We start from the raw sequence: 15,094 nt of genomic DNA, 5'->3' as shown, positions 1-15,094 counted from the left end.
GTGACAACTAGCACCTTGAATTGTACCTGGAAACCCACTGGCAGTTGCAGTTTGTGGAGCAGTGATATCCCATGGGTGAACCAAGAAGTGCCCATCACTTGCTGTGATTTTGGTGATCTTGCACAAAATGTGGCACATAAAGGGGGAGGGGGAGACTTGGGCTACTGTCAAAAGAAAGGAACTGTGCTGTAGACCACACAAAGTGCCCAACTCCCAATGTACTTTTCCAGTCAGGAAGACCAGAAGTTGAATTACAATTAAAGCAGGCATTTTTCAGAAACCTGAGCTGTATATTCAAGACGTAGATTCTGCACTTGCTCCACGCACCAGAGAATTGCAGCACAACTTGGATTGTAACAGATGGCCAAAGTTAGACTCCTAATCACAAATGTCAACTTACAAGCTGTTTATTCTGGACTGTCATCGTCTGCCTCTTTTCTTCAGCAGCATTGAGAGTGTTCTTCACTTCCTCCAATTCCTCTTTCAACGTTTTCACTTGGCTCACAGACTGCTGGAAACTAAGAAGCCAAAACCAAAGAGAGCATTTGGGGCAGTCAAGGAATCCTGTGAGATTTTTTTTTTCAATATTTCTTTGTAGATTTAAAAAAATGGTTAGTATTTATGATGTGTTTTTTATTGTACACCGCCCAGAGTCACGTTCTGTGAGATGGGTGGCTCTGTAAGTGTGATATATAAATATATTTTTATTACAAATATAGTGAAACTCAACCAAAATAAAAATGATACAATAGTGGCATACAATAAACAAAATATATATACAGTGATTAAAATGAACTAAAAATTAATGCAGTCTATACAATAATATATGAATGGCTCAACCTTTAACATATTATTAAATCTAGACCATACAGAAACATATTTTCTATCTTCTCATTTTTACAACATAAAGACATTTCAAAATTTAACAATGAACACAATTCTTGAACCCGGTCTTTCCATCTACACAGAATCATTCTCTTAGCAGAACCAATAAAGTGCCAAGTTCCATATTTTGAAGTACAACTGAGCATCTCATTTGCATCTTTATTACATTTTCCTCCACAGGTATATTAATATATGCAATGACTTCAAACCAAAAGAAAGATATAACAGAACCCAACCAGATCATAGGAGTCAGAGAGAAACCCTATGGCACCAAGTTCCCTAAAAATCCAATGTTGAACAAGAATTTATTGGAATGATAAGGCTGTGAATCCTCATTTTATACTAGATCTTGATTAAACCTTATATTGACGCTAGTTTCCAATGATCTCCTCTCCAAGAAAATTAAACTCTGGGTAGGTATGTGCATGCCAAGATTTCTCATCTCCTTCTACGTATAGAAGACTAGTATCTGCAGAGGACAACTAAGCTCAGCTCTGTGGGTGTTCATCCTATACACACGGGTGGCTATGATAAACATGTTGGAGGAAGAAGACTTGGTAGAGATACCCCTACTTTCTTTACATAGAGCAACAACAAATCTTGCAAAACCACCACCAAGACTATTTTGTTTAATTCAAAAGCATCGCACCTTTTTATCTGACTCCGCAGTTCCCCACTGTCTTCCATCAGTCTATTATTGGTCTCCTCCATGGCATCCAGTGCCAGCTTCAACTGGGCATTTTCCTCTTGAAGTTTTTGGTTGTTGAACTGAAGATCTGCTACACAAGTGATCAAGTCAGATGTCTCTCTGGAATAGGTAAGCACAAGAAGGACTATATCATTTGCCTCTTCTATTTCTCCATATTTTTAACGGAGGAGACCAACAGCAGGATAGGTGTCTAATGCTAAGAAAATTCTTCCCCATCCAAACCTTTTCTAGCCAAGCTCCCATCACCCAACAACAACTCTAAGCAAGAACACCCCTCTGGATCAGACATGCAGCTATTTCTCTCCACTGTTAACCCAGATTCCCTCATTTCTAAAAGCTTGTCCTGTGCAATCACTTGAGTGAACATTCCTAACCACAAACATCTGCAAACGTAGCTTGTGCATTCTCTGATAGTTTTAGGGTGACAGAGACAACTTTCTTGCTGCCAGAGACTGCAAGCATTTTGTTGGATTCCAAGGACTGGAAGGACTTGGCAAGTTTTAAGGGATCCATTTTGCCACAGCCTGATTGGGGAAAGATTAGGGATAAGGGTTTAAAGGTGTGCCCTGCAAGGCATCCATTTCCCCCTTTAACTCTACTCCAAACTCTCATTCCATCAAGCACTGCCCTGTCCAGCATGATTCTATTCATCCATCTGAACATCACAAGAATAAGAGTAGTGCCCCCACATGAGAAGACGGGTGTGGGCTGGAAGGCAGGCTTTTTCAGTATAGTCTCTTTGCTATGGAACATACTCCACAGGTATGTCTGGCCCGAACCCCCCTTGCATTTGAGAAGGTCTTAAGACCATTTTATTTCAGCGAGCATTTGAGTTGCAGTATGAATGTTGCCAACCATCAGTGTTGTTGATTTTTTTATTACTAGCATCACATTTTATGGGCTTCATTATGACAGTTGCTCTTCTCTGTGTTGGGTGCTACCCAAAGTCTATTGGACTGAGTGGTCTGCAAACATTGCAAGTAAATAAATAGATTCCTTAATTCCTCCTCTGGCTGGAAAGAAAAGCTTGGTCTTATCATCTCAAGCTGTTCTGGGGTCATAGGTGGCCCACAGCTCACACACACACACTCCCTGCTCTAGGGACTCTTCAGAATGAGACATGGAACAGGTGTCCTCTCTATAGTCATTTTCTGAAGACTATCAGAATCAGAAAAGTTGGGAAAGGCCATGTAAGCTGTTCAGTTCTACCCTTGTTCAAGGCTGGAATCCAAATTAGAATATCCCCAACAGATGGCTGCCCAACATTTGTCTGTACACATCCAACACAGAGAAACCCAACTGCCTCTCTGGGTTTTGGGAGGTTCCACTGTTGAACTAGTCTTATTAGGAAGCCCTTCCTGACATTCAACTGTATTCTGTTTTCCAACTTCACACCCCCATGTCCCACTGTGTTGTGGGACAACACAGAACCAGTTTAAACTTCTTCTGTGTGGCAGCCATTCAGACAGTCAAAGTGTTCTATCACATCCTTCCAGTCTTTTAAAGACTCAATATACCCATTTTTCCTACACAATTCCTATCACAGGTCTTAGTTTCCAGTTTCCGTTATTACCCCTATCTGAACCTGTCAGCTGCTAAACCAATTAAAACAGGACTCACAAGTCTCCTCTTGACACATCACCACCAAGTGCTTCTAGACTTCCAGAGGTTATGTTCATCCTTTTCGCTGCAAAAAGAAGCTTTCTGTTGTAAGGCAAGGGACAAACAAATTGTATACCACTCAATAAAGTATTTTAAGTGCAATTATTGCCTCTACATCAGGGTTCCTCAACCTCAGCAACTTTAAGATGGGTGGACGTCAACTCCCAGAATTCCCCAGCCAGCATGGGGAATTCTGGGAGTTGACGTCCACCCATCTTAAAGTTGCTGAGGTTGAGGAACCCTGCTCTACATGACTGATATCACACTTTCACTTTTCTGACCTTCCTCATATTCCCCAAACTGGTACTCTCCCCTGCAAATGCTACGGTCTCACTATAATGCTTCCTTGCCTCTCGGAATCACAGCTTGCCTCATCACATCATTACCAATGAAAATTCTACCATCCATTTCCCACAACCTATTTTCTTGGCATCCCCACCACTAATTCTCAATAGTTTTATCCCATATATTTGCAAACCTTCTCTAACCCTAGTTAATCATACTCCTTTTGCAACTGTTTTTTACCAAACCTTGCAGACTGTATGTTTGTTGATCTTCTTAATATTGATATTGACCAGCCATATGCAATGGGTATGAGAAAAAACCACACACAGTTGGACTCTGGTCCATGACAGGGTGAGCCCTTGACATAAAAGGCAGATGCTTTATCTTGGGACTGAGAAGATCAGTCTGACAAGAGCAAGATGGTTCATTCACCATCTCAGCAACGATAATCAAGTTTATCAAATAATTCTCATTTAGCGTAGCTCCTTCACTGCTAGACAGCCTCAGAGTTCTCTTTAGCAAGATTCATTGCCATGAAAGGAGCAGGGGTATTAAAATTTCAAGAAATAAAAAAACTTTCAAAGAAGAACCTATAAATCTCAGTATATATGTTGAGAGAGACTTCTACAGCTGGCAGTTTACATAATCATCACTGATAGACTACTCCTCTTGGACAGGAAGCATATGGCTTAACTTCTAACACTTTTTATGTACATTGTACCCATTCCACTAAATTTTCCATAATACATAAATTATTATTCTAATTTATTTGCATTTTATTAATAATTTTGAATGCAGTTCAATAAATCTGATAAAGAAACACCTGCGAAAATATTTTCAGGGGTTGCCTCCCTGGTGGGCAGCTCATTCCTGAAAAACAGAAAAAAGGTAATTCTAGATATCTGAATACAGGTTAACAGAAATGGAATGAATTAATGATAGGTTAAACTTCTTTGCATTTTTTTTAGTCCTGAAAAACTTTTTCCATCTTCATGATTTGTGGCCAGCTTTCAGTTTTGTAACCTATATGATTATATACAGCATGATGACACCATCCATCCAAACTTCCTTATCAAAGACTTTTAAGTATATTTAGACACTCCAGTTTTTTATGGATTGCCAAGTAGTTAAAAATCAGAAAGCAAAGAGCAGGAATAAATTAATAATTTTCTCAATAAAAACCAGAAATGGAATCCATTGAGGATCTATTTTGGGACTGATGCTTTTTAACTTGTTCTTAAATGGGGTGTCAATGAAGAGCTGGTCAAGATGATGTGAAGCTATTCCAGAAACCATAGCAAAAAGCTCCAGAAGGGTTTTTTTTTTTAACTGAGTAAATGGTTAATCAACCGAGTTAAGATCAATATATGGACTATCATGCATCACAAAAAGTTGGCAAGAACAGCCAGTTACCAGTTTCTTTTGCAATCTTCAATCCATTCTTTCATGATGGCATGGTAGGTCTCCAAGTCCATAGAGATATCTCTATGATCAGGATCAAGCATGTGGCACAACTCTTCAAGACCACTGTCTTCTGAACTCCGACTTGTCGTACACCTCAGGAAGTCAACCAATTTAGAAACAGCAACTTTGCCTAAGCGTAACAGTGAAAATGAACAGAGTGTCATGTTCAAACAATGTTCATCGTTCGGCTGTAGCTTGTTTTAAATTGTGGGTAGACCATTAGCACTCTTGTCTGCTAATGTCAACCCTTGGAGTTCCTCTAAGGCAGTGTTGTCCAAACTTGGCCACTTTAAGATGAGTGGACTTCAACTCCCAGAATTCCCCAGCCAGCATGAATTCTGGGAGTTGAAGTCCACTCATCTTAAAGTGGCCAAGTTTGGACAACACTGCTCTAAGGCAAGCTGACAGATTTCAGCCACAAGGTTTGCTGCTAAAATGTGGCATAGTAGAGACTCAGCCATTCTGAAGTCTATACTGTACTCTATTTTCCTGCATTTGGTTTTCAATAATACTTTGAATGTGTTGCACTGGGGTTGTCAATGTTGCTTTACTATTTTTAAAAGATCTTCTAAGCCTCCCTATTATAGCATTGCTCAACTCTCTATGATGGCATTCAGCCCTCAAATGGGAAAAAACAAACCAAAAACCACAGCAGAACAGATGCTCTCAGGCACTAAAAAATTGCCCACCCATACAATCCCTGTTAGATGCAAAAGTTACACTTAACCTATCAAATTAAATTTCTGGGGGAAAAAACAGATAGCTTGGCTCTATCCAAAAAGAAAAAACCCTCAGTAGTGGCAATACATACTGCATCCTAAGCTCAAAATGCTTTATTTCAAATTGCCATAATTCTATTCCAACCTTACTGGAAGCTGTCCAGTGCTGTCCCAACCATTCTGGATGGGTTCTAAGTTGAAACAGCCCCAGTGCGAGCTCCCAACTCTTCCTCCAAACTTGAGACAGAGCGGCTCCAAGCTCAAAACACTTCCAATAAAGTAGGAACAACCTATTTCAAATAGGGTGTTTTGAACTTGAAATCTTTTGCCCATCTCTAAATTGGACCAGGCTGTAGAGCAGACCGCCATCCCTTCATGCTGGTCTTTGATGGCAGAAGACCAATGGGAGAGCCGTTTTTTCATTCTGATGTACAGAGAGGCAGAACATACATCAGCAGCTGAAATATCAAGGATGCCGATTTTCTATTTCAAAGGAGCCAAAAAGAACAATCCATCCTACTTTGGTTTTAGAGCCTTTTTCAACATTCTTAGCAAGAGGGCTAGGATCTTATTTTTCCCCTGACCGATGATGAAATGTCAGGGTTAGCATGTTTAGCAAGCATAATGTAGTTTTCCCAAATTGGGCTCCTCTAAATGGGCTGGATAACAATTTCTAGGATACTGAGACTGGGGCCAGGCTGATTTCTCCACCTCCTCCTTGTTGTTTTAATACTTCCATGAGGCAGCAGTATTTAACAAAAATTTGATTGGTGACAATAGAATTTTTAAAAAGAAAAGAAACCCCACCCATATAAAAGGATGAGAATTTTGTTGGTGTATCTTTAAATATAGGGTTGGATGTTGGGAGACTAGACAACGTCCTGCTGTTTGGATGTAGTGGTTGTGATCCAAATTGACCCCCTGTGTGCTTTTCAATTAAATCAGTAAAGACAGGAAGCTAATTGCATTGTAAAGGCATGCAGAGATGACCTTGGAGAAAATACACAGTGACCATCAGTAACATGAACTTAGCCCAGGGAAACAAGAAAGTGTGAGAAAGAAATTCAAGATTGCCCAGCCTTGGTTCTCTTTGGTATAAGAGGGAAGAAAGGGGAAATGCTGTCAGGCTTCCCAGATTCTGCTATTAGAGCCTATACCAAAAAAAACAGAGTCCTAGTATTTCTTGTAGCATCTGTTTCTTGACCTGGCCTACCTCCACAGGCAGATACATAGAGTCCCACAACATTTAGTTTAATCCAGAGAGAAAAGCAGCTCTGTGGTTTAAATGTAAGAGTCCAACAGGAACACGGGAAGCTGTTAGACCATTCTGTATCTGAATTGTTAGCATTAAGTAGCATTAGCTCCAGAGGATTTCTGACTGGAATCTTTTCTAAGCCTATCCAAGTTTATGGGGAGAGAAAATCTAGGATTTCCTACATGCCAATTATGTATTTGCCCTTCTGAGCTTTAGCCTGCCTACACGTCAAGTATATGTAGCCTCCCAAATTGTTTTTGAAACTGTCCAACTGTTACCTCTTCTTTCCACATCACATGCAGAAAACATAGTCGTCAACAGGTCTTCCTCACAAATCAGACTTATGTCAGAGCCTTCGTTGTCTCTGTTGTCCGTTGCCAGCCTCCATCCTATGAAGAGAAAGAACACCGGAAGCTGGTTTGTTTTTCCACATATAGCTAGGGGAATTGTTTGTAAACCAGCTTTCCTGCTCATTTTCTACGCCATGTATATTTATCTAAAATAAATGTTTTTGAATTTTGAAGCCAAACAAAGCTGCTTTTCAAATTCAGCTCTTCACAAGCCCATCTTTTCCTTCCTTCTGTTCAGCTTGTAGATTTCTTACATCTGTGATCAGATGAAAAAATATTTTGTCTTTGTGGACCACCACCACATAGTTAGTTTCCACAAACTGGCCCAAGTAACACTATAAAAATGCAGGATACATAATAAAAAGCAAAAGCAGAAGTAAAATATAAAATCAGCCTCTGCATCTTTCCTCAGTCCTTACCTAAGGAGAATCTTTTGGCTGGAGGAGAATGAAAAGTAGGCTGTACAGATTTTGGTCCCCTGTTAGATAAATCAGGACTTGATGTGAAATAGTTGCATTCCAGAGGTGATATGACCTTTGGCTCAATATTAGATTTGCCACAAAGATAATCAGAGGTTGACTCATGCTTAATGAAATGTGGTGAACTGTTCCCTCTCTGATTTACCAAGACCCAAGATTTACTGAGCTTCTCTTTATTCCCATCCAGTGAAAAGGACTCGGAGCGAATATCAGAAATGCGTCGATGACGTGGTGTCCGCATCATCACGGGGCCCGGCGAGAACAGATTGTCACTGGAAGGACTTAGCAAGGAGAGGTTGGTGCCCAAGGGACTGTGGCTGTCACTACTTTTCAGTGTCCTTTTCTTCAAGATTTCCTCCAGGTTCTTCTTTGTGTTACTCTGTGGACTGTCGAAGTTCTTGGATTGGAATTTTGGAATCTGCAAGGCAGGATTTGAAGCTTGGTCCATCATATTGATGGCTTGGAGCTTCCGGCAAAGGCTGTCTACGGGATGATGGCGTTTCCCACAACTATCTTTGGAAGACATTCTGCCCCTTGTCTGGGATGTTACCTTTCAAAAGGGGAGATATAAATTCAAAAATGGTAAACTGAATCTTCAAATATGCCTCATTTATCCAACTTTGGAGTTCAAGAATACTCAAAGTTAATTTTAAAAGAATGGGATGAATTGCTATTTTAATCATTTTTCAGTTTCAGTGTACCATAGGAACAGGATAATTTAGCCAGAAATTTGTCAGGCCCCCCTCTCATTATGTCAACTTATATCCCATCATTTTTTCCATAAACCTCAAGACTTATGGGGTCTTTCAGATTCCTTACTATTGCATCCTCTGTTTCACAAATAAAGGAGAGATGTACAGCAGAAACAAATTAGCACCCAGCAAGGCATCTGTAAGATCTGCAACTTTTGTCAAAATCACAAAAAACAGCATCACACCACTCCGATGCAACCATCACCCATTTTAGACATCCATGCAACACCACAACACATGCACAACAGGGCGGAGCTCTGGTCATTGGCCTCCTCCTTGCCCCCTGTGCCCATCCCATAGGAATGCCTCGGGAGCCAGTTTGCATTCAGTTGGATGAAACACTCATGGATAGAATTGGGCGTCCTGCCCTTTTACAGAGTGATTGACAGGGGTGGCCAGGAATACATAGGTGAGATTGAATATCCTGCTTTCCTGATGCGAAACCCCAAGAGAAGACACCCCATTGGGTTTTACTGGTTGAGATGTGCCAGAGGTCAAGATGGCTTTAGAGCAATGTTTCTCAACCTTGGCAACTTTAAGATGTGTGGACTACAATTACCAGAATTCATGCTGGCTGGGGAATTCTGGGAGTTGAAGTCCACAGCCTATACAGGTAGCCTTCGTTTAGAAACCACAATTGGGACCGGCAACTCAGTTGTTAAGCAAAGTGGTCGCTAAGTGAAACCGCAATTGTGCTTTTGATCTTACTTCAGCTTTCCTTTGCTTTACAGACCTGCAAAGGTCGTAAATATGAGAATTGGCCCTAAAGTTACCTTTTCATCACTGTCCTAAGTGGGAACGGTCGTTAAACAAGACAAATGCTAAACGATGACTACCTGTAGAAGAATAACCAAGGGCACATTTTAGTACCAGGGATACAATACTGCTTTTGAGAGCCAAAATGGCTGCCCTTTACCATAAGCTGAACAACACCTTCCCACGATGTTTCCAATCACGCTAGTTGGCCCTTCCTGCAGTTCAAAGGCATCCCTATAAAGAAATATGATGTTAGAGACTGGTGCTTTGTTTTGCAGCATGCCAACTTCCTAATTAATTGCTTTATAAAACAATTTTTTTTAAAAAAAGGGAAGGAGCTTGATGAATATGAAGGGAATTGTCTGGAGGCACAAAGTTTACCCTCAGTGCAACAAAAACACCATGCAAACCGAGAGTTGCTTTTGACTGCAGCGGCACAGAAATGCGTTTAATAACTAAATCAACAAAACTCGCAGCCGACTCCGTTTTCCACTCAGGTCGCTGCCAAACCACCGCTCGATAACACGAAAAAACAGATTTGCAAAGTATTCCTTTTGCAGAAGAATAAAACTGAGAAAGCGCAAGGTAAATTTTGGCAGAGCATTAGCACATTTGCGCACAATGTTATTCAAAAGAAGCTACGTTGCCTATCAACGATTAAGTATTTTAGACTCTGGACTCATCACTTAAGTTTACCCTTCCCCTACTTGGTACCTACCCAATATATTAAATCACTGTTTCTCAACCTCAGCAACCAAGAGGTATGGACTTCAACTCCCAGAATTCCCCAGCCAGCACGCTGGCTGGGGAATTCTGAGAGTTGAACTCCACCCATCTGAAAGTTGCTGAGGTTGAGAAACACCATATTAGATTACAACGCCTATTATTTCCAAATATGGTCCTACAGATCAGAGATGGTGGGAACTTTAATCCAGCACATTTGAAGGCATCTCAGTTGGGAAGAGCCCTGGAGAATTTAAAAATCAGAGGAACACAAAATCACAGCTGGCACTCATAAGTATTCTAGATGAGACAGTCATTGAAACGTTCATCAATTAAAACTGCAAATCATAAATATAGTAATAGAACCCCCATAAGCATATAACTGTCCATCTTGAAAAATGCTGGCTTTGTTTTTATGTCGGTATGGCTCAGGTTCTCCAATATTGTGTGGAGTGGGAGAAGACCCCAAAGGTTGAAGACCACAGCTTTAGAAGGTATCTTTATTTCATTTACTCCAAAATGTAGGCCAAACCTGCTACACACACGGGCTGGATTTCCCACTTAGGAAAAACTAGAATTTCCTGCCCAGAAATTTTATTTCTGGAGAATCTGAAAGGAAGCCCAATTCAGTATTCTTTGGCAGAAATGCAGAAAACCACTTCAAATAACGAACAAGATTGACAGCTTTTTGCACTGACATACACAACGAACATTTCAACCTTCTCCCCAAAACAGGGACAATCCGGAGTGATTTACCAGGAATTAGGACCCAAAACATACAGGCAAATAAAAAAGGAATCTCCTTGCAAATTTTGAACAGCTATCCTCAAAGATCACACCAAGGGTACAATCGCAGCAATGCACTTTTTAAAAACAAATATTCCACCAGTATTTCTTGGCACAACTCTGCTAACTTTCCTGCATAGAAAGACCAACGTTGGCTTTAGCTGTAAGAAACACAGCATAAAAATGAGAATTTTGACATTCTCTCAATGTTATATCCCCAGGAACATACAATGGAGCCCCTTTATCATTTTCTTTCTTAAGCAATAACCCACAGACCCCAAACAATCCCCCCAGAGCCACAGCAACCTCTCAAAAGAGAAAATCAACCTTATTTCTCTCTCCTGCTAGAGTTCTGGGGGTGGGGCTAAAGAAAGAGTCATGTGACCAAAAACACCTGTGCTATGCTGGCCTCTTAATTAGCCACCATTTCCTTCTTTTTTAAACTGCATTTCTCCTTCCTTCCAGGGGGGATATTCTGTCAGAAAGGGAGCATTTGAAAAGGACAATGAACCCATTTATATTATTGTTTTTGTGTAACTTGGAGTAATCTGGATTATTCAACAGAATGACTGGGAAGAGTGTGGTTTCATTCCGATTGCCTGAGATGTTCTAGTGTGCCCAACCCTAACAAACCACCATTACACGTTTTTTTTCTAAACAGAGTTTTTCTTTAAGACAACCAGGTTCTTGCATCTTCTTCAATGGTTTGGTTTGGAAGAGGGTGTTGTGCAAACCTAGCTAACTGTGGTTTATTTAGTAAACTTGGCTATTTTATTTATTTATTTTATTTACATGGATGGGCAGGGGAGAAAATAAATAAATAAATTTGGCTATATTGAAACTATGATTATAATTTTCTCAGCTGCTGTATTGTTTTTAATTGTTTTTATCGTTTTAAAATTGTTCGCCGCCCAGAGGCAGGTGGCTATAGAAATTAAATAAATAAACTACATTTAAGGAGATCATTGTTGGGTGTGACATGTAAATCTAGCCTACAACTATTCCCTGTATACACTTTTCTGTTGCTATTAATATCTGTAAGGCGAGCTACGAGGATCCACTTTGATTTTTCAGGTGAGGGGAAAAACTACATCAGTGGAATATCTGCCTGCCATACAGCTGTTGAATGCTTAGGGGCCATGGGGTGGTGACAGAGAAACAATAAACCTACTGCTTCTCTCGCAAAAGGGGAAAGATTTTTGTAGCTTTTTGAGCTAGAATAGTGGTCTATTTAAATTACCTTTGCATTGATGCTGAAGCTAGCCTTGCAGTGGGATCCTGGTGCTTAAATTAATTATTACAGAACTAGCTAGGAAACAAAATTAGACAATCATTTTTTTCCAGGCACATTCCCCTGTGCTTTTTACTGCCTAGAAATCAGTCAAGGAGGCATTTGGCATCACTGCTCAGGAAATGCTTCACCTGTTGGTTTTCTGCTTCTGAGAAGGCTTGTGGAAAGCAAAGAAGACATTGCAGAAATGAGATAATTTTTCTGTTGTTGTCAGTGGATAGGCACACACTCAGACTATGCCCTGTTGCACCTGTCATGCTAAGTCAAAATGGTGATTTGTAGCTTAGCCAACTTGGACATTGTGTTTTCTAAACAATAGTTTATGGCTTAAGATATTGTGTGAACCTGCTTCTTATGACTTAATCAGCAAGCAAATGTGCCTTAGCATCATGACTTTGTTTGTCCAGTGCTCTAGGCTAAAATGTAGTGAGCTAATGGCTCTGTCTGTGTGGGATCCAATGCAGGCAGGGTTGATGCGGTAAGCCAATTCAAAGTTTGGTCTGTTGTACAATCACAATTGGGGTGGACCTATTCACAGTTTCTCTTGAGATATCTTTCAGCTGTGATGGCAAGAAATGATTGACCTCCAGATCTTTTAAGTGCTTTCAGGTAGAAATTTAAATTGCTTTGGTTTGTTCCAGATTTCAACTCTGCTTCCTACAGTAATCTGGTTGATTGCTCATCCTTAAAGTGTTTGATTGCTCTGATCAATTTGATCAGGGTGTCCCAAAATTACATATCAGCGAGGGCACCTGATGTTTCCTCAAAGTGAGATAAAAACTCTGCTTCTCCAAGAAATGGATGGGTCTGTTGAACCTGAGTTAGGCTGGGTGTTCAAGCATTCATGTCCAATGCTCATTTCATGACTAATTCCAGAGATGAGGCCACATGGATAGAAAGAAAATGTCCCTGATGTCACTGAACCTTTGATGAGAACAACTCTTTATACCTCATGTTTCCTGAGATCACAGAGAAGATCAAATCCTGGTCTGGCCTTGAGAAGATGACCACTGCAGAAGGATTTTGAACAGAAAACAACAGGACAGGCATTTATCTGGAGTTCCACTGAATGGAAGGGTTCACATCTTGGATTTACCCACAGGTGTGTACACCCCAAGTCTTCTGCTGGGACCACTTTGATTCGGTTTCAGCATCTCATCCTACTTTTTTTTCCTGATAGCTGCTGCTTTTGCTGAGTTTCTTCTAGAAGTTTTCCTCCATAAATCAGGAACTAGGATCTTTTCAGATGCACTTTGGTCTTAAATAGGTAGAAACGTTGTAAGTCAGACTACTGGTGGGGATGGACGGGTGGCTGGATTTTCTCCAGTTTCAGAAGCTCCTCCTTCATCCCAGATTTCTTCTGACTGTAAGAAAATTGCTGGGTTGGAGCAACAGAATCTAAGACCAAATGGAGTGGAATATTTTAAATGAAGATAAAATGAAATTTCTTCTCTGAACCTACGGGATGAAAATTGAAGCAAGACTTCTGGAAATTCCTCAGCTGTGTTGATCAGTTTTTCCCCAAGTTTTTTAATTAGGGGGCATGTTAAAAATCTGATTAATACATTACTACATCAGATCTATGAGAGTTGGTTATGGCGTAGGTGCTGGACCAGAGAGGAGTGACTCAAGTTGTGGTCTACCTTTAGCCATAGAATATCATTGGATATCTCTGAGCCCATCCCTCTCTCTCAGCCCAAGAGCCAGGATGGGGTTGTGGTGAAGGTGCTGGAATAGGAGCAGGGAGACCAAGGTTCTCCTCCTTCCTCAGGGTTGGAAGCTTATGGGTGACTTTGGGCCACCCCCTCCCTCTCTTTCCTAACCCACATCAGGCTCTGTAATAAGCAAGCTGATAAACAAGAGCCCCTTGTCACATCGCATGTTGGTAACTTTGTGTAAAGAGCTAGGCAAACACAGGGCACAAAATGAGCAGAACCTGCAACTCAGTGGGACAAATACTAAGAACAACAACTACTTTTGTAAGGCCCTGAAGACCTGGTTTTGTCATCGAGCCTGTAGCCTCGGATGTGTGTCCTTTATTGTGGATATGTTAATTGTTGTGGTTAGTTGACTTTCTCAGTTGCTATATATGCTATTTATAACTTTGTTGTGTTGTTTTTATCTTAAGTATTGTAAGCTGCTCAGAGTCGTGTATTTGAGAGGGACAGCCACATAAATTAAATAAATGCTACAGTTAGGTCCAATTCCAACTTGTATCCTCAATCAATGTACTGCTGCTCTCTGTGTTATATTTCTACATTGTCTAGATTTATAAGTTTCAGGATTGAAGTAATATTATATTGATTCTGCAGGGATCTCATGTTTTTTCTCTATTTGTTTTACTTTTATGGATTTATTCCATTTGCAATCCAAGCAGCTTTTACCTATTTCTTTCTTTTAGTTTCAGTTTAACTTTTATAATGTATGTCAGTTTTCTTTTACCACACAATTTTTTATTATTTATTTGAATGATTTATATGACTGCCCATCTCAACGTAGTGACTCTGTGCAGCTAAAAAAACCCCGTAAAACAGGTTAATACCACAACACAGAGTAAAAGCAATGATTTAAATATCTGTAACCCAAACCATATATAAACTGTACATCTGATTGAGACTCATGTAACCCATAAAAAAAAAAAAAACACCTTATACAACTGTCAAGTAATATCCTGCCCCAAGGCCTAAGGGAAAAGCCAGGGATCCTACAGAAGGCTAACACGGTTGAGGCCACCCAAATATCAGGGGGATGAAAGTCCATAAAGCAGGTATGTCAACAGAGGAGGCACAATTAGTGATGTATCTTTTAAGTTATAGTGACCACCAGGGTCAATATGTGATTGGTGTCATCTTTATTGGGACTTGTTAAATGTACATAGCCAGATCTTTTCTGTAAGGTTCAAACCCTCTACCAGAGATTGAAATCATGAACCATTGTACTTTAGATCAGGGTTCCTCAACCTTGGCGACTTGAAAATG

The 15,094-nt window shown here is 40.3% G+C and overlaps 1 protein-coding gene across 1 annotated transcript in view; it reads right to left on the bottom strand.

Moving 5' to 3' along the window:
- IRAG2 (inositol 1,4,5-triphosphate receptor associated 2) overlaps positions 1-8,334 on the bottom strand; it is a 54,303-nt gene extending 45,969 nt beyond the window's left edge. The window contains exons 1-7 of the mRNA XM_025166168.2: positions 7,749-8,334; positions 7,258-7,368; positions 4,955-5,135; positions 4,365-4,411; positions 3,215-3,281; positions 1,535-1,693; positions 401-518 (exon numbers count right to left, since the gene is read on the bottom strand). Of these exons, the coding sequence (XP_025021936.1) occupies positions 401-518; positions 1,535-1,693; positions 3,215-3,281; positions 4,365-4,411; positions 4,955-5,135; positions 7,258-7,368; positions 7,749-8,334 (1,269 nt within the window). The remainder of the gene's footprint in view (positions 1-400; positions 519-1,534; positions 1,694-3,214; positions 3,282-4,364; positions 4,412-4,954; positions 5,136-7,257; positions 7,369-7,748) is intronic.
- Positions 8,335-15,094: the final 6,760 nt, after the last annotated feature.

This window comes from Python bivittatus, unplaced genomic scaffold (genome assembly GCF_059951505.1).
Source record: "Python bivittatus isolate LINGU-HERP-01145 unplaced genomic scaffold, Pbiv_v1 ctg000330_np1212, whole genome shotgun sequence".
In the NCBI taxonomy this organism is placed as follows: domain Eukaryota; kingdom Metazoa; phylum Chordata; class Lepidosauria; order Squamata; family Pythonidae; genus Python; species Python bivittatus.
Note: the sequence above shows the minus strand (reverse complement) of the source record. Positions and strands in the feature narration are given on the sequence as shown.